This window comes from Thunnus maccoyii, chromosome 5 (genome assembly GCF_910596095.1).
Source record: "Thunnus maccoyii chromosome 5, fThuMac1.1, whole genome shotgun sequence".
NCBI lineage: Eukaryota > Metazoa > Chordata > Actinopteri > Scombriformes > Scombridae > Thunnus > Thunnus maccoyii.
The window spans coordinates 13,293,078-13,317,606 of NC_056537.1; the positions used below are offsets into that span (position 1 = coordinate 13,293,078).

At 41.0% G+C, this 24,529-nt stretch overlaps 2 protein-coding genes across 3 annotated transcripts in view; one reads left to right on the forward strand and one right to left on the reverse strand.

Moving 5' to 3' along the window:
- LOC121897461 (potassium voltage-gated channel subfamily D member 2-like) overlaps nucleotides 1-19,974 on the forward strand; it is a 30,925-nt gene extending 10,951 nt beyond the window's left edge. The window contains exons 3-7 of one of the 2 annotated variants that reach the window (XM_042411973.1): nucleotides 13,987-14,149; nucleotides 14,617-14,715; nucleotides 15,653-15,751; nucleotides 16,793-17,013; nucleotides 18,438-19,974. In XM_042411973.1, coding sequence (XP_042267907.1) covers nucleotides 13,987-14,149; nucleotides 14,617-14,715; nucleotides 15,653-15,751; nucleotides 16,793-17,013; nucleotides 18,438-18,612 — 757 coding nt within the window. In that variant the 3' untranslated portion in view covers nucleotides 18,613-19,974. The remainder of the gene's footprint in view (nucleotides 1-13,986; nucleotides 14,150-14,616; nucleotides 14,716-15,652; nucleotides 15,752-16,792; nucleotides 17,014-18,437) is intronic. The other variant, XM_042411972.1, reaches the window with a different exon arrangement.
- Nucleotides 19,975-20,581: 607 nt separating this feature from the next.
- LOC121897314 (dopamine D2-like receptor) lies at nucleotides 20,582-22,652 on the reverse strand. The gene is made up of 2 exons (XM_042411722.1): nucleotides 21,105-22,652; nucleotides 20,582-20,737 (listed from the first exon to the last, which is right to left on the reverse strand). The coding sequence occupies exons 1-2, from the start codon at nucleotides 22,650-22,652 to the stop codon at nucleotides 20,582-20,584; spliced, it is 1,704 nt and encodes a 567-aa protein (XP_042267656.1).
- Between the last annotated feature and the right edge of the window lie 1,877 nt (nucleotides 22,653-24,529).

Genomic DNA, 24,529 nt, shown 5'->3' on the forward strand with positions numbered 1-24,529 from the left:
CATGAATATTGATTCAGCCCTTTTGTCAGCTTAAAGCTCTGTTTCACTGTTCATGAACCGTCTCATTTCTGTCAGAGCTGAGGCATCTCGTGCCAGTTTATGGCGCCAGGATACCACAGTAAAAGCTCCTCATGATCAATACTGATCCTACTTGAATGAAATCCGCAGCGTTCACTATAAAAGCAGAATACAGATCTCTTTAAAGTGCGCAAGTGTGGCTTTGAATCAGGCTGCCCATACTAGCCACCGTTAACCCAGTTTCATTGTTGAGTCTTTGCCACGGGCTCCATAGATTATTAGTTTCTGTATGCAGTATGAATGATAAGAAGCTCTGTCCCATTTCAGTTAAGGTATAAAGAGCTTCCTCCTGTCTGCCTGGCAGGGAGGTCCTGCTGAGATGAGGGATGTCAGCCTGTCACCCTGACGCATGGCAGCTGTTTCCTGCCTGCCCCAGCTTCTATAAATAGCTAAATATATCACCTAATGTAGGCCATTTGGTCAAACAGAAACTAAACAGGGCATATGCACTGGGGCTATGTTTTTCTCCCCCACCTCAAACTAATTTCTCATGTACAGGTGTATCAGTGTCACCACCACAGTCTTAATATTTTCCTCTTCTCTAACTGTCTCCAATGGATTGATGATATAGTAAGTGGCGATCATGTAGCGCTATTATTTCATGTCACCTTCAGACACCTTCAACTGATCATTTCAGCTGCTCTAACGCATGTGCAATTGATTTTATAAATGAATATGATAAATATTCTGTTAATATTCTGCTATCTGTCATGTAAATGTAAAGATAACCGCCAGTTACTATTATAGGTTACTCTATAAGTGGTGGACACGATAATACAACCATTGCATTACAGTAACCTTGTAATAACTAGCTTGCATTGTTTTTTTAGTTTTTGTGTCAGAAAGGTGTTGCTTCCTGTTATCTCATGTGGTCAAAATATCAATCACACACAAACGAGATGATGTAATTGAATCGCCACAAACTATGGTCTTAAAAAATGACCACCGTTTTAAATCAGCACGTCACTGCCACAATCTCAACAAGGTCTGAGCATTAAATCTTCACGAGGGGAAATGGTGACGATGCTTTTGTTGTGCCCAAACCCCTGTAAATTCAGAGCGGTCACATAACAGGTGGAAGACAGCACATATCAGAGTCTGTCTTTTGTCTGTATTTCACGATAATTTACAGTCCACTGCGATAAATCTGTAGTAGTATTTCTTCACAGGTCTCTGCATAAACACCAAATACAGGTGAATGGGAATGGTTGTTTTTTTTTTTGTTTGTGCAATGAAATTACATTACATTGTGTGGGGCTAGCAAATTCTTGACTTTTGTATTTAATTATCACAGATCAGTTTCACATTACTGCTTAAATTTCCTCTGTATTTTTACTGGTTATCGGGTTAATAATTTACATTCTGCTGTTAATCTGCTAAGCTTTATCTTGCATACCCATGGCTAATGTGTTACCTGTGACAAGATGCTGCAGGGGGAACAGCGTGGTCAGGACAGTTTGCTGTAACTCTGCTGTAGCCTCAAATGATCTCATTTACTCATCTGACATGTAGCCAGATCCCATGGTGGAAGGTGACTTTGTATATTTACTTAAGAATTGTACTGTAGTAAAATTTGAACCTTTATACTTCAATTCCACTACATTTCAGAGGGAAATTTGAATTTCTTCCTTTACCACAATTATTTGACAGCTATGGTGACCTGTTACTTTGGAGACTCAGATTTTTTTATACAGAACATAATCAATAAATAAAATATAACATATTATTCTAGATGTAACTACCCAGCAGTATATGATGTAGTTAAAATTAGCCTCACCACCACTAGAAAAGTTAAATGTATGCATATATTATTGGATCTTAATTATTGATGCATTCACATGAATGCATTATGCATGGATTATAAGTACTTTTACTTTTGATATTTTAAGTACACTTTGTGGATAATACCTCTGTACATTTACTTAGGTAAAATCTTGAATGCAGGACTTTTACTTTCATTTAAGTATTGCTGCTTTTACTCAAGTAAAGCATCCAAGTGCTTCTTCCACCACTGGCCAGATTATAAAATACAAAGTCAGTATAATAAAACTTTATTTGTGATGTGCTCAGTTTTTTAAGCCTACATGCAGGTAGTGAATACACATTCCAGGGGAGTAAATTAGGAGTACGAATAACAAGGTCACAGCAGGTAAGCATATTAAAGTTGAAAGTGAAAAAAAAAAACTAAATAACAAATCCTAATCCTATCCTGTGAATTCTTCTCTGATGCTGAACAGGTTGGATTTCATTGACTTAAAAATGGCAACAATTTAAAAGCTTTATTTAGAACAGGGTAGATGATAGCTAGTGTAGATTGATATGTTTGTCTAGGTGTTATTGAAGTGCGGGTTCAGCTCCCACCTAGAGGATTTACTGCCTGTGTGTATCGCCACAGGAGTATCTCAACTGCTTAAGGATTGCGTTTCCATGTGGGGATTTTTGCTTCTTTTTCAAGGTATTAGAGGAAAACCGTAAACAGTTGATTATTATTTGTATTTTTCCCCTTAGCCAATTGTCCGTAATCCCTGTGGAGGAGCTTAAGAGTTAGATTTCTGGCACGCATGGCCTTATCTTTACATAACGGCCCCAGATAAATGGAGTGTGTCTGGTTTTGACTAAGCCACACATTTGGGCCGAAAGGCAAAGACAAGCAAGCGAGTTGAGCAGAGAAGAAAACCGCCTAGACAGTAAGCATTAATAAAGGCAGACACTGCAATCAATTTCAAATTTACTTGCACCTGCAGACACACTCTCACATGCATTGAATCACACATGGCACACACAAAATGTACATTCCTGATACATCTGCTGGTAGTATATGTGGTGATGTTGGATCCTCTGGACCTCGTCCGTCCTCTGGAGGTCACAGGGGAATCATGGCTGAGCATCCTAGGGGACAGATCCAGCATCAGCCTCTCTAATGTGACATCCAATTACCTCCAAAGGTGAAGCGGTCTCATTCGGATCCAAAAATCAATTTTGCATGGACTTTGCCACAGTTTACTCCTCCGGGCTCTTCTCCACAATTTTGTGTACACATGTTGGTGACAGAAAACAAGCTGCACCGCTGTTGTTCCAACTCCCATCGTCTTTTCTATGAAATAGCATCTATCAAAGTTAATGGGCTGTAATCATCACCACAAATACACTGTCACACGTCCCACTGCTCGCTCCTGAGTATTCAACTCCCAGTCAATGGGATGTAAAGAGTGACAAGCGTGAGGAACACAATTTCCCATATCATTAACAACTCCAAGTGAGAATTGGACGAGAATCCAGAAAGTTCATCCAAAACAACATTTTTCAGAATTTGAAAATCTCATCTGTTTGCGCAACATCTTTGGGGACTGCAGAAGAGAAACATTTATTACATGTGCATGCGACAGACAGTCAATACTAGTGACAGTGTGTCTCGGGCACCCATCAACGTTGTCATCTTGTGAAATAACTCTTATTAAAGAATGTCACTTGCTAGCGACAGATCTGCTAGATAAATTTTCCAAGTAGCCAATCCTGCCAGCTTCATATCAGAGTTCAGCGGATACTGTATATCTACTTATCTCAAAGCTGTATGCTGCTGGACTTCTGATTATACATCACACGGGCACACACACACACACACACACACTACTCTTTCAGTGCCTGGTATGGCAGCACTCCAAAAAGACTGTCCCTGATGGATTTGTGTGTTTGATAGGATGTTTTAGCCATAGCGTTCCCAGAAGACAGTTTGTAGACCTCAACAGATGGAGAAGTCCAATTAGAAAGCAGGAGAATGAATGGGAGAAATGGGAGACGAACGTTCCAACTCTTTCTCTCTCCCCCAGGACAAATAGCTAATCTTAGAGTACAGGTACAAAACCAACATCGCTTCTGTTTTGGAGGGGAAACATTAAAAAAAAAAAAAAAAAGATAAATAAAAAGCTAAAAAGCAAGGCGGAAAAAAAAAACCTGTGATTTGATTTCTCAACACTACACAGTCAAAGAGGAAGGCGTTGAATTTGATACAGCTTATTCTCACTCCACATCTACAGTAGGTATAAATATCTCCTTCTGTTGTCTGATTCTTCAAGGGCAGACGTCCCACAAAGCAATTGCCTTGCCATCAGCCAAGACCAAAAAAAGGAGAAGAAATGAAAAAGTGCTTAAATATAGCAACCCCCTGGGATAGTGGGAGGGAGGGCGTTCTGTAGTGTGATTAAAATGAATAACCTTCATTCAGTCACGATTGTTAACGGTACATTCGAATGTGCCGTCTGTGGTGAAGCCAAAACTTGTCTTCAGAGCGGTAACATCATTATTCATCAGGAGGCTTGTCCTCTGCAGTGACAGAGATGTTGAAGTTATAAATAATGGGAGTTGTGTCATTAAGTACTCATACGTTTTCCCTCTGGCCCAGGGTCAGTTTAATCCAGGCATCAGCCACCCCTGCTGTGAAAGCAGACGTAGCAATAAACCCGTTGATGACTGATAGATTGTGTGGATGCAAGACCAATTTTCATCAACAAAATGACCTTTCAGTTGTGTTGTTGTTGTTCTACCCATGGCCCTGAGTTATTATTTTTCATGTCATTTTTTGATTTGACAGGAGAAGTCTCGTGGAGTGAAATGGAAAAAGTAATGATGTCCCCATGCGCATGAAGTAACACGGTGCAGGTTGGGGAGATGGTGGATATGGCTGCAGCTAGCAGCTCTACTCTGCCCCAGGGGCCAGTCAGCAGCTGTTAGAGGAAATTCAGCTCTTCCCAACACTTCCCTACAGGTTCTCACTGGTTCTTGGTACTCGCTGTTATCTGGGCCTGCTGCTGTCGCCAGCCTGGCTGCTGTCCACATTCTCTGAGAGAGCGCTCAGTACATTTTTACGCTTCACCACTCTTTCTGTCTCATCCCAACCTCCACTATTCCCCTCAGTTTCACTGAGATTTTGAAGTGTTCCTTTGAACTTGTAGCTTTTTTTTTTTTTTAAACGGCTGGATTTCCTACCTTGATGTTTGTTTCAAAGAAATTCTCTGAGGAATTTTAAATACTTCCATTACTACAAACAATCTGGGGCCATTTCTATATTGAGTTCTGTATCTATACACCGTATCTCATATGAGACATTATCCATCCTGAGTATGTGCGTAGTTTGGCATGTACAAGAAGTAAACTTGAAGATGAGGGGCTGCAAGTCTTCAGTGTAAAAAGCTGATATAGAGAGTTGCAGCTCAAACAGAATATGAAACTTTTCTCGTTTTAGGACAAGGAAAATCAATCGTTTTCCCCCATCATGTATTATCCTGAGACTTTCCTTTTCTCCAAATTTTAGAAATACATTTGGCCTGCTAGCCATTAATATATGTGCTAAACTTTTATCTTGCCAGCACATATTTTGAAACTCTGTTGTAACATCATCCTGCCCTGCAGAGCAATACATAAACAACTAGTCAATTAATCCTGAAAGTTCATTCTTGGCCATTTCACCAAACAATCTCAATAAAAGGTTCACATACTATTTTTCCATGGCTTTCAACTATATCACATGATCTTCCTTTGCAGTTTTAATGCCTCTCTCTGTAATAATCAACTTTTGACTTTGCTCAGTTTTCATGTTGACATACAAGCTGAGTAGCTTTATTTCATCCATACCACTTTTAGGACTTTTTGTCTTCTTAAAAGTGAAGAATGAAAATTTATTCTTGACCTTATAAAGAGTGGTTCGACCAAATTTGACAAAATTAGGTAATTTTTTGCTTAATTGGTTGGCAGAAAAATTAATCTACCACAATTGTTATAAACAATCAATCATTTAGGTCATTTATCAAGCAAAAATGCCAAACATTCACTGGTTTCAGAATCTTGAATGAAGATAAATTGTTGCTTTTCTTTGTCTTGTATAACTGAAAATCAGTTATGGGTTTTGAAAAACAAGCACTTTGATTATTTCACCTTCAGCTCTTGGAAACTGTGATGATTTGAATAATTTTTATTCAATAGATTAATGGATTAATCAAAAGAAAGCCATCAAGTTTAATTGAGTGGTTGCAGGCCTATAACAGACGAACAATAAAATAAACCATGTAAATGTTTCTTTATGGTGGATGTAATATAACAACAACACAAATTCACAGAGTCCCAGATCTGGTGAAACTGTTTCCTCCTATTAAAATAGCAGATTTTTAGATACTGCAGCTTGTGAATGCACACATTGCAAACTCAGAGTTAAGGGGCCATTTGGTGGAGGGAGCTGATATCCAGCGGCTGCTCAGAGTGGAATCGCACATCAAAGTTAATCTTGCACCGTCTGCTCTGGCACCGCAGAGCACTAATCTGCTGTCAGTGTGATGAGGCTCCTGGACCAGTTCCCCTTTCCACCACAGAGGCACTAATCCGCAAGACCTTTCACGTTTTCCCTCTTCTCCATCACCTGACCGCACAAGAAAGGTCGCAGGGGTCGCTTTGAAATCTCATCTGGACGGTATAATTGAGCATAGGTCTTTATGTACAGTATGTTTCAGAGGCCAGTTTGGTCTGTTCTGTGCTTATGAGCAGCATCCTGGTTGTGTGTCATCATGTGAGGATAAACAACACTACAGCTAATGCTGTTAACACTGCTATTACTAATGCTACTACTGCTACCACTACACTATTTTTCATATTAAATTGGTCATCACTAAATTTCTGTTTTCACCTTTAACCCTTACCTCAGGCCTTCACACGCCAGAGGTGAGGTAATTCGCTCCTTGCTCGATCAAAGCCTTGTGTGTTCAAGAAAAGGCCACCGCTCTCTTGCCTGCATGCCGATTAACCTATGATGAATACGGAATGAGTTCATTAGCATAATCTCTTGAGTGTCTGATGATTTCATTTTATTATCACGTACTCTCATAATCCATAGCTCTGGCGCCCCTTCGTGCTTCCAACCCCTCTTTCATGTTCCTTTGCCCTCCCTATTCAGCCACGAAGCGGTGTAATTGCATTATCAAAGTATTATACTGACGTTGTGGGAATATATTTTTAGCCTCTGGCTTTCCAAAGAAATGTAAGGAGGATGGGCAAGAAATCTAAACATGGAGTGACAAATTGGACTTTGAGCAATGGTTGAGTCGGTTTACCAAGGTTTCATCATGCCAAGACTGATCGAGGACTTGCATCATTAGACCTCCCTCTGACACATATAAATTATTATTGTCACATTTGCATGTTGGCAGGATGGCATGCTATTTAATGGGTCCATGTGGATACTTAACCCTCGTAAAACTTCTATTAATACAGCCATTCATCTAGTAATTAAAAGAAATTGCCACAAGGAAATGGTCATAATCATGAGGATGAGGAGCTGAAGTAGAGGTGACTTGGCATATAATAGCGGTGGAATAGGGCTGCTTTTTTGCGTAGGACAGCAGTTGTTTCTCAAGTGTCAGCAGGTGTAGACTGAGAGACTGGAGAAGAGCAGAAGAAAAGAAAAATGTCAAGCATGGCTGTGCTAGCGCTGCATGATAATAGAAAAGGAGGAGAAAAAGAAGGAGAATGAAGCGTTTCATCTCCAACTCATAGTTAGAGGCAGGCAGGTCCAGGCAGAGGAAGGGTGAGTCAAAGTCAGGAACGGAAGAGCGGTAGAGAGGAAAGCTTTTTATCATCCCTGACTCTTAAGAAGATCTCCCAAATGAGAGAGGGCGTGCATGCTAATGTCAAAGCCGTGGTGATAACTAGCCGCCTGGTTTCGCGGGGTGAGGGTTAAGCTGGGATTTGGAGGGCTGAGGGAATACATGTTTGATATGTGAGCGAGAGAGAGCTGAGGTGCCTTTGCCAGAGCTATATGTGGGGGATTATTCTATATGGTTTATCTGTGTCTGCATGGCTAAAAGAGAAATTTTACTGGCCTTTATTGGCATCTGTGTAGTTACTGAGACTCCAGGGTGAATGTTCAGCCAGAAGATCAAAGCCACATTGACATTGCTGCATCACAATGTCTTCATTTACAATGCATTAACACCGACTGGCGTGTAGCCATGCATACGATGGCTGCTTCCCTCAACTTCACATGCTAACCTTCAGCTCCACTCACAATTCTGCAGAGACTAGATCTCAGCTGCATTATGGAGAGCATAAAAAAAGATCTCTCACATCCGCTCCACACTCAATTTGACTGCATTTCAACATCCAGTCAGAACAATGTTGTCTGTTCGTCAGTCGGGGGATGTTCACCTATCTCAAAGTTGTCCTTCCCTGTAGCTATTGTTCGCGGTTACTCATAGTGGAGCGCTCTGTTTTTCCCGTACCACACGCATTACACCAGGCAGTGCGGTCCTCCGGCTCCCTCCTATCTCTGCTTTCCCATCTCTCCATTATGTTGTGTAGTTCTGCCAGCCTCTCCTTCTCTCCCTTATCACCTGCAGTGAAAATCTAGCGGGCTAATCCCAGCGCCTGTGGGATTCCCCCCTCTATAATGATGTATATCTGAGGGATAGCATCAGAGCAGAGTCCTATCAGCCCACACACTCTTAATCCCATCAGTCTTTGGTGTCCAAACCCAAGAGAGGCAGCGTTTTGGATGTTGTGCTCCCGGGCTGCAGCCAGAGATGCAGTGTAGAACACCAGGAATGATATGTGGTGTTTAGGGATCATGTTGGAGATCATGTTCATTTATTGTGCTTCTGATTTGTGAAACCTTGCAATGTATCTCCCAGAGGATTGCATTGCAGCAATACATACTGTAGATGTGCCACTGCATTGAGAAAAATTCTTGCAGGTTTTTTGCCACCGGTGATGCTTCCAGTCTCTCTAGCATTACAAAGATTTTATTCTACTGTTTTACAGTCTGTTCGTGGAGATAGATAAATACAGACTGTGCTTAATATTTTAACATTCTGACCAAAACACAAAACAGATTTACATTTGGTTCATCAATAATATAAATATTCAGTACACAAGAGAGTTTTTTTTCCTTTATTCAACTTGCTTCACCTACTGTTGTTTATCTGTAAATGCAGCAATCTCGGTTTGCTGCGTTTATCTTTTCTGACACAGTGGTTAGATTCACATGCCTATTGGCACAGAAAAGAACGATCTTATAGCCTTTCCTTTCTTGTTTTTACGAACTGAATCTTTTATGAGGGCTCTTAATATGACATAACCACCCTCAAGACCTCTCCTGCAGTACTCCATAAATCTTGTGGTCTCACAAGATACATCCCAGAAAATGTGTATCTCTTGTCACCCATGCTAGTATGCTTCTATGACGTGCGGGCAGTATAATCCATTTTCTTGAGATTCTGAATCCATAGTTGTATGAGCACGATGGAGTTCAGGAGGAAAATTACATTTTTTTGGTACATCTATTATTTAACTGTCAGCAAGGATGAATATTGTGCTCTTTCAGCCTTGTGGAGAAGGTACAGAGAAACGCATTGTCGTGGAGCATTGCTCCATTTGCTCCTTGTCATGACTTGTAAAAAATGTAGCCTTTCTCAGTTGGTCAGCGTAAGGCTTCATCACTTCCATGTCAAGTCCTCAGATAAGATTTTAATGTTGCGTCCGCTCTGACACTCTTTGATCCTCTGCGGTGGCTTTACATTTCACATCACGCCCTCAGGAGATGTAGCCACTTTAAGGGTATGTGATACTTTCTGACCTTGCCACTATCTCATTGTCACTGCTCTGCCTCTCTCTGTCATTATCAACTTTTGATTGGTACAGTCAGTGACAGTATCGGAATTTCAGGATAATTGACAGTTTTTGGTCTCACAGGTTCGGAGGGCTTGTCTGTGCCGCAGTGGCCATTGAACTGTGAAACTGAGCGAGTGAATTACCCCAGGAAGCACTGATAGGGAGCTCAGTGTGCGATGGGATATTCGGTGAAGGTCAAACAGAAAATCACGCATTCAGAGAATTATTATAGACATGCTGAAGACACTCTATGCAGAGAGCTTGTTTGGACTTCACCAAACTTATCTTTTTGAAATGATAAAAAATGCTAATATCATGTCGGAGTAAAAGTGGTTGACCTTGACTTTTTTTTTTTCCTTAATAAAGTGCTTCTTCAAATGAACACTTTGTTTTAGCATCTCAAAGAGCATCTCATAGTAAGTTCACTGTTACTGAACACGCATAACCGATGCCAATGAAGGCAATGTCTCAGGACAATTTCTCCTGTTTCCAGATAATAAGAGACAGTCGCTGAGTGGAATACAAAGTTAAACCAATCATGGAAAAAGGTGAGATTGAAATTAATTTAAGATTCAGATTATCAGATTGCAGGCCTCCTCAGTAATTATTGGCATGAAACAACTGGGAGAGATGGCACACAAGATAGGACAGTGTGCTTAATTCATCTTGATTCTAATTAGCTGATGAATCAAAATTCTTAATGTATTAATCAAATTAGTTTCATTCCATTGCTTCTCACTGAAATATCAAAGTGGAGTAGATCAAAGTGTGGTTTGATAAAATAGAGATTTACTGTCTTTGCCATGACAGATTTAATAGGATGCCTCCTTACAGTCCAGCACCTTTAGTATCTTCATCACAAGATTTTTCTTCATTTCAACACCTTGACCTTGATCGCTCACATCAGTGGAACTGAATTTCGTGAGGCCATTTGAGTGTCATTCATTCCCTTTGCTTTTATTAATTCACCACAGTTACTTTTGCAGGAGGCAAGTTAGTTTCACGGTAAAACTCAGGGAGTGGAAGCTAGATGTACCATGACAGAGGTGCCAGTGGATGATTGGATTTTAACGCTGTTGACAAAAGCCCTCCCAGCTGAAAGATCTGCCACAATCCTTCTTGGATCCTAATTGTCAGCACTGCTAAGCTGTTTGTGATGATCTCAACTGGCGTGCGAGTTTGAGGGACGGCAGGACTTAGTTTAGACCTCTATGATTACATCAGAAACTTGAGGCTGTGCCCACTTAAGAGGGGGTATGTGCATAAGTGTTGCCTTTCTCCTGGCAACCCCCCCCCCCACCCCCCAAACATTTTCTGTAAACAGGTTGGCGTATTTATGTGCAGCAGACGCAGCGGATCAAATGACCAGAAAAGGTCAGATTTTTACAAGTGGGGCTTCTTATTTCACCTAAAAAGATTCCTTTTCATTTTGTTTGATGTTAGAAAAAAAGACCTGCCCTGTCTCTGAGAAGAGAAATAAACAAATGACGTGTCTGTAGAGTCATCCAGATATCTTGTAGTTGTTTTTTTTTCTCACTTCGCACTAACCAGATGGCAGTCAGATTTCAGACACAGGGTTCTGGAAGACAATCAAGGAACAAGATTGCTTTTTTAGGAAGGAGGATTGGTTTAACTAGATGTCAAATTAAAGGCCTTTTCACACACATACGCCCACAAACACGCACACACATGCGCACGCACACAAACAAGTACATGTTTTTATGACTGCATGTGTGAGTGTGTGTGTGTGTGTGCGTTCCTGTGTGTCCAGGCGTGTCCATGTTTTGGGTGTCGACACGCACTGTAAGGCAGTGAGGTCATGTACAGAAATCTGTCTCAGAGCACCCCCTGATGGAATACCGCACGCTCTTAAGGTCAACCGCACAAACTCTGCCACACAGGTTGATACAGGGACTCATGAATGTTTGATTGGTCTATTATCCAAGCCGGGCAGGGACGTTCATGCCCCGGTTCTGGAATTCAAATATTCCTTTTAGTGTGACATTTCTCCTACACCGTCTGAGGCGAACCCCCAGTATCACCCTCTCTCACTGTGCCGGGCTTCATCTGCAATGCTGTCATCTCACTGTAGGACAATTCTACAGAATGGGCTGTTTTTAAGACCGGCGCGAGTGCAAGCGCAGTATGGTTTCAGGTGGGTGGAACTGGGGAATTGATACTCAGTCATTTCGACACTCCTCTTCCTCTTCTGCAGGGTGGATAAGGATCTGGCCATCCATCTTCGTGTCTCACCCATGTCAGCTCAGGGTAGCAAATGTGGGTACCTGGTAGTCAGAGACAACAAGAACAAAGCAGGAACATTACTTTAATCTCTTGCTGCTGTTAATTCCTACCTCTGCCATCATCCAGGAGGCAGAGCTTTGTGTATCTCAACTTCCCCCTTATGAACAATCCATCACTGTTAGTGCTTTTCTCCAGAGTCCGCTCGCTCCTTTCTTTTTTTCACCTGCTCACTACTATGCTTTGCTTTCAAAAGACGATTCTCGCTGAAAGGACTGCAATATATTGTATTGCACAGTTGACTGTTCAAACTTGTTTTTCCAGCAGCGTTTTGCCACTCCTCCCACTGGAATAAAATGCATGTGAGCAGTCATATTCATGTGCAGGAATGCTATCCTGCATTTTTTATGTGGATCTCTTAATAGGCTTTCAACAGTACATCCGGAATCCATAATTGACACCTGCTGTCAGGCTTTGTCGGTGATTACATAGGAAAATGACTTGACCTGTAATGAACTGTAAAACTAATGACATCTGTGTGAGATTACTCAACTTGAAAGCAAACTGTTGTACATGAAGTCCCATCAAGCGTGATATTAAAATGTCCACTTTTACATCTTTCCAACCAAGCTCTGTAAAAGCCCAGGCTGTTGGGCCCAATGTGATGGAAACCTCAGGCTAATGACTGAAGCAGACGGCCGTGGGCATTAGACAACTTCATTTATGAAATAGTCAACCTCCCGTGTAGCGATACATTCACATTACCCTGCCTCACTTGAGAGACGCACGGCTGTCACAGCCACTGAGCAATGCTGATGTCCTTTCCTACCTGCATTCATCTTACTCTCAGGAGGTAATGGTCTTCTCAGGTCATTTGCGCATTAGGGTCTCGATCATTCATCTCACCCACCTGCAATCCTGTGGATTGCTGGTCCTCTGCAGCACATTGAGGGATGTTTAGGACACACAGGAAAAGCACACGCTCTGAAACATTTTCACTCTTTTTTTTAAAACCTCAGAGCTGCCTGTGGCCTAACCTAATCAGGGTTTGCTCCCTAATTGTTTAATGTTGCTGAATGACAATAACCTCCCTGTGTGGCAACAGTGTGTCATTGTGTTTGTTGCTAAATGTTTAGTTTGTTAGTCTTGGTTGTATTTGGCTGGTTAGTGGCACCGAATGTGTTGGCTTAATGTAAAGAAAATGAGATCCTGAAGGCAGTTTGATTTTAGCTTTACCTTGAGCACAGGCTGGTCCGACTGCCTGCTAGAAGACAGGCACATTCATCTCTTTAATGAGGATGATTCAGTCCCATCTGACATATGTACAACCATTAATCTGTTCATGCTGAATGTAGTCTGTAACATTTGTATAATGTTGAAAAATGACACACTTGTGCTTAGCTACTCTATCGAACCAGCGTCATGCATGATAATGATTTCCAAAGAGCTGCTTTTCTCTCTGTCTCAAACATGACTTGTTTTAATGCGGTTTCACCACAGAACAATACTCACAAGTGGCCGTTACTGAGGCACACGGACTTAAACAATCTCTCTAGGGTCTGTCATCACACCGTTCTTTTCCCCTTTTTCTTTTACTCGATGTGATACTACTCCCTGTATCTTTCACAAGCTGTTTGGCTAAGAGAGGTCACAGGGGATATGTAGCACGTTTGGTCACGACGTGAAAGCATTAGCCAGTAACAGCAGGTGTGTAATTATATATGAAACAGAGTTTTAAAAGAGGAACATCATGATGGCATGTTGAAAGTAGGCCAGGAAGAAGAGACTTCAGAAAAGTCCTATTTATTCCTCACCCACTTCAAATGTGTGACTTTTTATTTGAAGTCATGAAATAATCCAAGGTCACTGTAACTATTTCAAGACGATTAAAAATAACATTAAACACACAACAGCTGAACATGATAAAACAAGCCTCCAGTGTGAATTCTTTAAAAGTATTGTATTTTCTTGTTTTTCTACTCTAATGTACCCACTGTTGTCTGTTTTTCTGTCCTTCAGGTACGGTGACATGGTGCCAAAAACTATCGTGGGGAAGGTGTTTGGGTCCATATGCTCTCTGAGTGGGGTGCTGGTCATCGCCTTGCCTGTCCCTGTCATTGTGTCAAACTTCAGCCGTATCTACCACCAAAGCCAGCGGGCAGAGAAACGACGAGCCCAGAGGGTACTGACTTTCCCCCTCCCTCTGTCTGTCTCATTCTCTCTTCCCCTTTCTCTCTATCTCTCTTTATTTTGCTTCTATCTGCCTCTTTCCTCTGTCCCTGTCTTATCCGCACGTAACAGAATGACAGGGCAAACACTATCTTCCAGAATATTAATCTTATATTGTGTTTCTGTGTATGTGTGTATAGGGTGGCTAAACTTGCCTGAGTATATTTCAGTGGGAGAGAGAAGTAAGAGAAAGAATGACAATGACCGAACAAATGATCTTCAGAATAAACTGTCAGCAGCTTTTCAGTAGCAATTTGTGCATTTCCTCCTAAAAGTGTTTGCTAAGGCAGAATTTCCTAATCGTAGATTTAAGCATAACCTCTTCCTACTAAATACTGTGGCTGCCAGAGGGAGACAGAGCCAATTAGTGTGACAGACAAACCGTCAGAGGCTAAAACAGAGGTCTGTTTGTTCAAACAGAAAACTCGGCTTGCTAGAATCCGTGCTGTGAAGATTCGAGGCACTAATGCCTATATGCGCTACAAACAAAATGGGCTCCTGATCGACTCACTGGAGGAGGTAACGGGGCCAAGCAGCGGCTTGGGGGCTGACTGACCGGGGCCTCGCTGATGCTTGCATGCCGCTCTGCTCGGGGGGCCATGCCACCACACACAGGGAGGGGGGCGGGCTTCTCATGCTGTAACACAGGGGCTGCTGTCATTTCAGTGCTTCCGTGTGATCGTCCACTCTCTTACATCACACCTCTCAGCTACGACATTGACATGCTTCGTCAACACTCTCTCTCTGTCCATACAGCAGGAGGGCCAGGCAGGCACACTTGCCTTCTGGTGGAGCACAGCCATTACAGTCACACTGACTCATGAACAAGCTCTGCATGTCTGTCCAACAGGGTTTGGAGGGGAAGGAGGGAACCAAGGGCTTACTGGACAGTAGGTCACCTATGGAGGCTGACTGCTCAGCCTGCATCTCCTCTAAACTCTGTTTTTGATCTGTTGTGTGTTCCGTGTGTTATTTCTAGAGCATCCAGGTTGGGTTGTAGTGAGGACTAACATAACATACCTTCCATCCCAGAGCCGTGCAGAGCTTCATCAAAGTGTGTAGTGTTGTTGTGGTTCAGAATCTGTGCTGTGTTTGGTGCAATCTGTTTGATCTGTGTCTAGGTGCGCCACTGCTGTTGCACTGAAATGAGTTCAGCTATGATTTGACTTTTCTGGTCCTTCTCACCAAATCAGCGTAAGAATGGCAAAATCAATTCTATAAGTGAAACATGTTGTAATCAGCCACTGTCTTTATGCATCTCTAAAACATCCCCGTCTCACTAGGTTCTCAGTAGATTGGCTGCCGCGCTACAGATCAGCATTTTCAACCCTCTATGCTTTGCGTACTCTCCACTACATCACCGAGCTACCTCTTGCCTGAGACTCTTTTTTTCTATCCAGAGTCTGAACGTGTTTAACTACACTGTTCTTTTATTTTTTACTTTCTGTTTTCCAAGGCCTCCAAGGAGGCAGGACAAGCCCTGGTGGGGAAGGCGGCCACCCCTCCGTTTGAGAGCCAACATCATCACCTGCTGCACTGCCTGGAGAAGACCACGGTAAAATCCGTTTTTTTATGGACAATAAAAGCAGTGTCCACTGGAAAACACTCAATCACTCTGACATCTTTCATTTTAACCGTTCCCGTAAGAGATTTTACACAGCTTAAAATTGTTCACTGTAAAAACTGCCTTTTATGTAAAGTTGCATCACTTCTGCAGTCTGCGCTGCATCATCATAGTGCCATCCTGTTACAGTGTGTTACAAATAGAAACAAAGTGAGTTTTTTCATCCATGCACAAACTGTAGAGTCTATTTCATATGCAGCACAAGTTAAAAATAGCTGTAAATGGGGCTGGGAAATGTTGAATCCTCTCACCAGCAACATGCTAAAGATAACATGACTCTGCCAGCAAGTAACATTATTCCCTCCAAACAAACCAGCATACTTGATTTTACACTATCTATAATTTAGAGACGTAAGAGCCTCTTTAATGCTTGGCTGTGACATGAGTTTTACACTTGCAGCTTTAAACCCTGTACAGAGACGTGGACAGGCAGTAAATCACTGTTCTTCTTCATAGATGATCCCCCCTCAGTAAAAGGCTTGCCGGTCATCTGGGAAAAGCTCCATAAAGGCTTCATGCCATTCAGATGCCAGCGCACATGTTTATAACAAACCTCTCATGCTGTGCATTATGGATGGCAGAGTATAGAGCAGGAGTGACAGAAGGAAGGTTAGAAGAAAGGAGGTATGATTCAGGGCATGGCATCAGATTCTGCATGGTGTCACTCTGCCACCTGCTGGCAGGACCTGAAACGTACTTGGAGACTGACCTTCAAGTCATGCTCATTTGTCACAGGGATAACAGTTGTGAATGTTTTCACAGATGGTACTTAATATGGACATCTGGGCCAATATATTTCTATTCCCTTGATGATTCATTTTCCAATTATTAACCAATTTTGCTGTGGATTCTGTTCAGTCTGTTTAGTCTTTACTGTGAAACATCTTTACTCATTATTTAGCAAAGCCAATCATTGATGTAATAGAGTGATTCATGAGCAACATCCAAATTTCCACTATGTTCCTATACCAGAATCATGAGTTTGTGGACGAGCAGACGTTTCAGGCCAACTGCATGGAGATCTCCATAATGAACAAATCGGGCTCCCGTACTTCCTCGCTGTCCTCGTCCCCGCATGGCCTCAGCTCGTGCTGTTCTCGACGCCACAGGAAGAAGAGCAGCTTCAGCCTGCCCAGCACAAACAACCAGGAGCTCAGCACCATACAGATAAGAGAGAGGCCAGTGGCCAACAGGTCAGTCTTTCTTGCTGTTTTGTCTCTCACACACATGCTAAAAACTGAATCTGTATTATAAGATAATACATAAACTGATGGATTTACAGTACAGACACACTTTCTCATTCAAGGGAATGGGAGGATGTGTCCCAATTTTCGACTGGTACTGAGAGACAATTATTCCTTATAAAGAAGTAAAAATCCACATTCTGGCTGTTTGTTGAAAACCACGTAGATCTAGAGATTCAATTCTCTCGTATCTCTAAAAATCCCTCTAAAATCTCATTGAATGACCTAAAAATACACTGTCACAAAGCTGTTTTTCTTTTTTGATGATAAGATGACATTTGGGAAAAGGTTTTTTTATACATCACGTGGTTTGGTTCACCCAAAGTACAAAAATCATGTTTTTTTCCCTTAACCCCTGGGGGTATGTAGATAGTTTGACTTTTTTTTCGTCAGGTTTGAAGGTATCCTCATAATACCTAGGATAATGGCATTTTGTTTGTGGTGCTCAAAGCATTTAAAATGTGCAAAATACCAACATGTCAAACAGTGTCCCTGTTTATTTAGATAAATTGCAGACCTCCCTGTGAAAATCTTTTAGTAGAACTACTTTCTACCCAAGAAATAGCCACTGCTCCCTGTGAAACCTGTCAACAGCTTGTTCTGTGGGTTATTCAGAATAACAGGGACATTGTTTCTGGAAAGACACTTTTAAAATGTAATTTTTCTGTGCTGTAAGCAACACAAATGAGATTTCATTCAACTCCATTACATTGGGGAACAGCAGAGTACTCTCAAAGATAGATAAGATATCTCAAAACATAGGCTAGTAAAAACTGTCTGCATATCCAGATAACACGAGGGGTAAGTGGGAAAACTAGTTATTTCATAAATTGGGTGAACTGATCCATTAATTTTGGTGTGAAAATATTCTTTTATACTTTAGTTGAGAATTGCAAATTCTTGTTCTTGAGTGCGCCTGCTTATGATAATATTAATTTCATGTTAGAAACTTTCACATACAACAAGACAGTTCATACTGTGCATACACATTTAACAAATATATTTTATACTGTATGTAGGTTTTAAATTTTTTTACAGGATGGACTGCATATCAAAGAGAGTTGTATGCAAGACATACAATATTGAGTCTTGACATTTGACTTTATATACACTTCCTTCTTATGCATTATATACTTCTTATACTCTGACAAAGGCTGCAGAAGTCCACACTTAAAACTGAGATGTACCTTTATGAGTACCTTCAACCAATTATCCTCCATATATTTGCTGTACAAAGAATGTGAATATGCCTTAATAGTGGCTTTTATAGAGTTTGAGAATGTACAAAAGGACACTGTGTAATACAGGCTTTGTGTAATACATCCACAAGGTCAGGTCTCTCATCCTCTTTCATCCTGTGTTTTCTCTTACAGCCGCTCTAGCCTGAATGCCAAACTCGATGAGACTGTGCCCTTGAAATGTGAAGAACCTTACATCACTCCCTCCATGGTCAGCCTATCTGCCCCGGTGGTGACCTCATCAGACAGGGACGGCTCCACCACCACCACATACTCTCAGAGCAACATTGTCCGAGTATCTGCCTTGTAGATGTCATGCCTATCTGATCAGCTAACTGGTCTCAAGAAGCACCAGATGCTGAGGAGAGGGACCACCGAGCATCAACCTGCCATAATCTAGAGGGATTATAAGATTAGCAGAGGTCGGGGTTTTTTCAAGTAGTGATCTCATCTGATGTCAAACTCTGCATGGTATTAGAGTGGTGTGGACGGCTTCCTTGGAAGAAAAGCGACCAGCAGATCTTGCTCCATTAAGCACAGCAGAGCAAGGAAGAGTTGGGATTGCGTGGTTATTGTTGTTGCCTAAAAGTACTGAGAAAAACTTTATTTTTGAATATGTAATGTAGTCGTATTTGTTGTCTTCTGATTCAAAGGACGAAAGGCAGATGTTTAAAGGTCATTCTTGATGACCTCTGATGACAAAGCACACATATTCATTAACTGGGGACCATCTTTGTGAATATTAAATCAGTCTACTTACACATTAGAAATGTTCACTTCACTCACCACCCAGTTAAATAGATTGTTTTGAAACCCCTCAATTAACTGGTCTCTAATAGTCCCCTCACTGTTGTAAATTCAGAAAACATGCATCCACTGGAATGGATAACTGTTGTGAATATTCATTAACTGATTCATTAACTGGTTGATGTCATCGCTTGATGAGTAAAATATACTACGCATCATGACATGTTTGTGAAATGTGCAAGTGAAAGTCAAAAAGACAAAGTCTGTGTTACCATACATATTTGACATTCTGATATGGATTTATGTGAAAGCCACGTTCATTAAATAACAATTGACATTGAGAAATATACAGGGTACATATTAGTTAGGTCACAAGGTAGAAATATAAGTGAATGTTCTCAGCAACACTTAACTAATACTAACCCTAATTTGGACACATTGTATTGACCTGGAATATGAAAGAGTGTTGAACATCCTTTCGATTGAGTTAATCCTAAATTATAATATTCAAAAGCAAGACTTTGTAGAGTTCACTGTGTTAAAGGGCCATTTTGTACATTTTTCATATTGTAAATATCTCGTTTAGAACTTTATCAACCGCATTCGAAGTTGGATCCTCTTATTTCTAGATTTAGTTGACAGTTGTTGGCATACTATTTCTGTCTGTTAGCTGGTTGAATTAAGGATTTGCATGCTGTCATTGCAGAATTCTGTTTTATTAAAGTATGTCTCTGCTTACTGTTGGAGGTTTGTCAGTAAAAATGAGATTGATGAAAGGAAACACAATGAGGCTGGTGTATGTTATGATGTAAATTCTGCAACACTGCTTTTAATGAAATACAAATCTTGTCATGGACTACATATATAAAGGGTAAGGACAAGGGACAAATAATCACACATTGTGCATTTGATGCAGTGGATAAAATAAATACTGTAGCTCTACTGAAACATCCATTAAATGACCCATGTCTTTTTTTTTTTTTTAATAAGACAAAGAGAACACACTTCGATGGATGTCATAACATTTTGCCTGATTACTCTAAGAGTATCTTCAATAACCAGATGGGAACATAATAATTAGGTGCTGCTGGAGGACATGTGAGGACCTGACTGGCCCAGCAGTGGGTCCTGGCTGAAGGGTCTCTGGAGACAGACAAGCAGGTCTCAGTGATTGAGACTGGGAGCTCAACAGTGTCCCCCTGCTGGGCTGATTATGTTGGTCCAGGCTGTTTCTCACAGCGTGCAGCACCTCTGCTCTGCAGTGTTTAGTAACTGCTGAGAAGTCAATCTGCATAAAATCTAAGATAACACAGCAGCACACTGTAATGATAGGTCTCCTATAAGCAAAATGGAAATTCACACTTGTACGTCTGGGGTTTAATTTAGTTCATATTTGAGCAATGACTAGACAAAGGTTAACCATTTTAATATAATAGTAATAATCTCGAATAAGAATAAATGAATAATAGTGAATATTGAATGTGGTCATTTGGTCTAGTGTCACTCACTGGTAGACAAAAGTGGAAACATTATCATTTCTTATTGAATATGGATTTAACCCTGTTCTTGAGCCTGTAAAACTCTGTCCGAAACTGAGGGTTGACTGCGGCGTATATTATTGGGTCACTCAGTGATGTGATGCAGGCAACAGACACCGACAGGATCTCCACGTCCTGAATGACTGTAATCTGAAAAAATAATGGAGAATTTAGAAAGTGTTAAAGAGCATTAAACAAACATGTCACAGCTAATCAGTTTCTAGGTTATATTAATTCAAATTCAGGTTCTCAAACTTGGGTTCGGGGCCCCACATTGGGTCAGTTGATATGTGAACAAGGTCATGGGAAATTTCTAAGGCTAATATATACATATTTGTTTGATATATTTGACAATTTTATATTTGCTGGGTTCATAACAATTTTTGGAAGCCTAAAAGTAAGCAGCCAAAATTCATACGAGGTTGAGAAGCACCGCATACTATGAACAAAAACTGTTTCTTCCACTGTATGACATACAAATTGCCAGTAAAAGATGCATCCTTATCTCTACACTTACCTGTGTATTCTTGTTTTTGTGAACTATGAAATTCATCAGGATAGTTGTGATCAAAGGTAGCCAGAATAAGAGGAAGGTCATAATTATGTAACCAGCACGTTTGGCCATCTTGCTTTCCTTCTTTTTGTTCGCTCTTTCTTTACCAGCTTTTGAAGGCATCATGCAAACGGCACCTTCCGTTTCCACATTTTGTTTTGTAGATTCTACTTCAGGGAGGGTATTTGACACTGGAGGCAATGAAGACACTTGACCTACTGTTACAACAGCCAATGTTACTCCTCCGTTGCTGTTCTTAACCTGTTTCGGTTCAATCAGCAAAACAGAAGTGGATTCAGGATTGTCTAACTGTGCAGAGGAGGGAACATGGGGACTTGTTTCTTTCATTTCAGAGGGTGCTTTGTCACTTTTCACTCTCTCTTTGGACTGCTTTTCTGTGTCGAAATTGCCTGACACCTTCTGGGGCTTTGCGGTTGAGCTCATAACACTAGAGGCACCATCCCCTTTTGATAGTTTTGCTTCAACTTTCATAGTACACGGGTTAGACTGCTCTGCTTTAAAAGGTTTCTTGTCAGTCTGCACTGCAGGATGATGATGTTCTGTTCCCAACTCAGTTATCTCCACTGTATTTTTTAATCCTTTCTTATTCTCTGAATCGATGGAGACACTTTGTGTCACTTTTTTTGAGGTCAGTAGAGCAGTTGTTGAATCTTTCTTGGATGAATTTGGTTCAGCTTGTGTCACCAGCTCCACCTGAGCAACACTGTTCAAAGTCTGGGTTTGCTCTGACTTTCCTTGTCCATTTTCCACAGCCACGGATTCTTCTTTCTTCTGTTTATCCTCTGTTTGCTCTTTTTTAGAGAGGGGAAAAGTACCTTTGTCAAATATTTTGCGATTGTGTGATCTTACAAGGGTAAATATGCGAGCATAGAATCCACTGATCACACCAAAGCAAGCTGCCCATAGTGGGAACAACATGTAAAGTCCAAAGGTATCATAGGAGGATGATGTTTCTCCTTGTGATCCTTTGCATTTAACATGCACGGGTGAGTCTCTCACAAATATCAGACAAAAACCAGCCACCAGAATAGCTAAGATCCATGTGAGAGGAATCAATACCATAATCCGTCTTCTCCTTTGAGCAGTTTTGAAAGGCTGTGCAATGGCCTGGTATCTCTCCGCACTTATACAAGCCAGTGTAATCAATTGAATGCAGCAGCTGAAAGAGAAAGAAGCCACTTGTGTATCACAGATCAACTCGTCCACATGTCCTCTTTGATACACGACCAGAACAATGAAAAGGAGAATGGGGCAGTCAATTACACATCGAAGAATGTCAATAACTGCAAGATTCACCACTAGCGCATTATTCCACGTTTGCAGTGATTTTTGGTGATAGACTGCCAGTATGACAAAAATATTTGCTGCAATACCTACAAGAGAAGTGATCAACAGAATCAAGCAGTTTGCCACAATGAAAGAGATGTCAATGTATTTCTCCCAAATGGTGTTGTTCCCATAGTCCCATGCAGGTGTAGGCTCGCCTCTCATCTCCAGGCTCAAAGAGTCAACATGTTTAGTTCTGTATCTTCAGTCTTACTACGCTGTCCAAACATACATTAAGCCTGCTTCTCTTGTCGGGCATGTGATTCTCCACTGAATGACTAATTGAACCTGTACTTTAGACAAGTTAAGCCAAAGCATCCGCCCTTTTCATTATCACTCCACAGCACCAGCAAGTCACCTGGGAGTCCTCACTATTCACATTCATTAAAAACTGTGCTGTGTATTCACAGAAGAGACGACAGGGGGGAAAAAAGGATAGCTGTTAATTGAAAAGTAGTTACGTCACTATCGTCTCAATCCTTATATCCAGTCTTGAATGATATAGTATTGTGATGCAAAGGACATGCATATGTGTGTGTGAAGTGAACAGCTGTCCATTTCATTTAAACCAGTATAACACAAAGCTTTGCATTAACTGTGCCAGATGGATGACTTGGGAGTTCTTGAATTGGCTCAGGAAATAAAGAAAGCCATGCTGCTGGATTATAGCATGACACTGTGTAATCCTGTTTGGAGATAAAGTGTGAAATGCTCTTTGCTTCAAATGTGCAAGCTTATGGACTATGCCAAATCTGGGATTAGATCAACACAATATATTTTCCTCCTGACCATCATATTATTAGACAAATTCCCCTTAAAAATTATATAACTGCATAATGGAAGAGAAAACTCCACCAAACTACAACTACAAAGCTTTCATAAAACCTGCTGCTAACAAATAATTTTAACATGAACTGAGACAAAGTGACAACTAACTTGTTTAAATAGAAATGATGAGGCAAAAGAGTAACTGCAAATCAGAAACACTTTATTTAGAATCAGATTTCCATTTACAATATTTACATCAAGGGTGCCAAACAAGTAAGAAGGAACAGGACAAAACTGGTGGTACCAAAAAAAAGAAAATTCACCCTGACTATTCTCACGCACAAAACCAAACTAATCAAAAAATCCTAACATAGCTACAAAGAGACTATTCCAAATCAATACAATAGGGGTACCCACCACTAACCTGGTGTATAGATATCACTTTTGTGTGCACAGTGTAATGAGCAGACCAAGTGCAGATCTGTCAAACCACATGGTTGCTCTACAGAGCACAGAATAGGCAAGCCAAAGTCAAAGGGTGAATTAACTTTCTCTTCATGCTAATAGTCTTTATGCTTGGTTGTCCATGCTGGGGATTGGACTGCTGGATTTCAATCTGACCTGTGAGAGACGAATCTGGTGTTCAACGGTGGGAAGGACAAGCTGATCATACTTGGAGGGTTTGATCAAGCAAGAAAAAGTGAAGAAAAAACAGTGTCACCAGACTTGCATGTAAGATACAGTCCTATTTTTGTAAATTTCTGGAAAAATAAGGATAAGTCCATTGACATTTTACAGGTTTATTTCATTTTCATTAAAGGTCGAGGTTTTATAGGTCTAATGACATCATCGGCTAAAGCAAACATATCAACAAACTGAAAAATATATCAATGAATAAAATAAAGTAAACTACACCAGTAGAAAACCCCTCTTGAATCAAGTGAAGCATATCAAACACCAACTCAACGGTTAAATTTCTCCCCAAATAGGCCCTCTTATTTCATCTTTATTCAGTAATTCATATTAATCTTCATGCTGGTGACTCAGGGGGCTCAGGCGTGTGCCATGTGAGACACGAAACCATGCATTTGTATCAGACCCAAAGACTTTGTCATTACGTCATCTTTCTCTGAACTGATGATTTTTAAAAAAATGTAAAAACCTGGCAGACCACAGAGCGGGTCAGCCAAGAAGGCTGAAAGTCTTTCACTGCATCACTGACTCCCCTGATTCTCAGCATTATAATATGCACTAAGTGAGGCAGGATCGCCTGA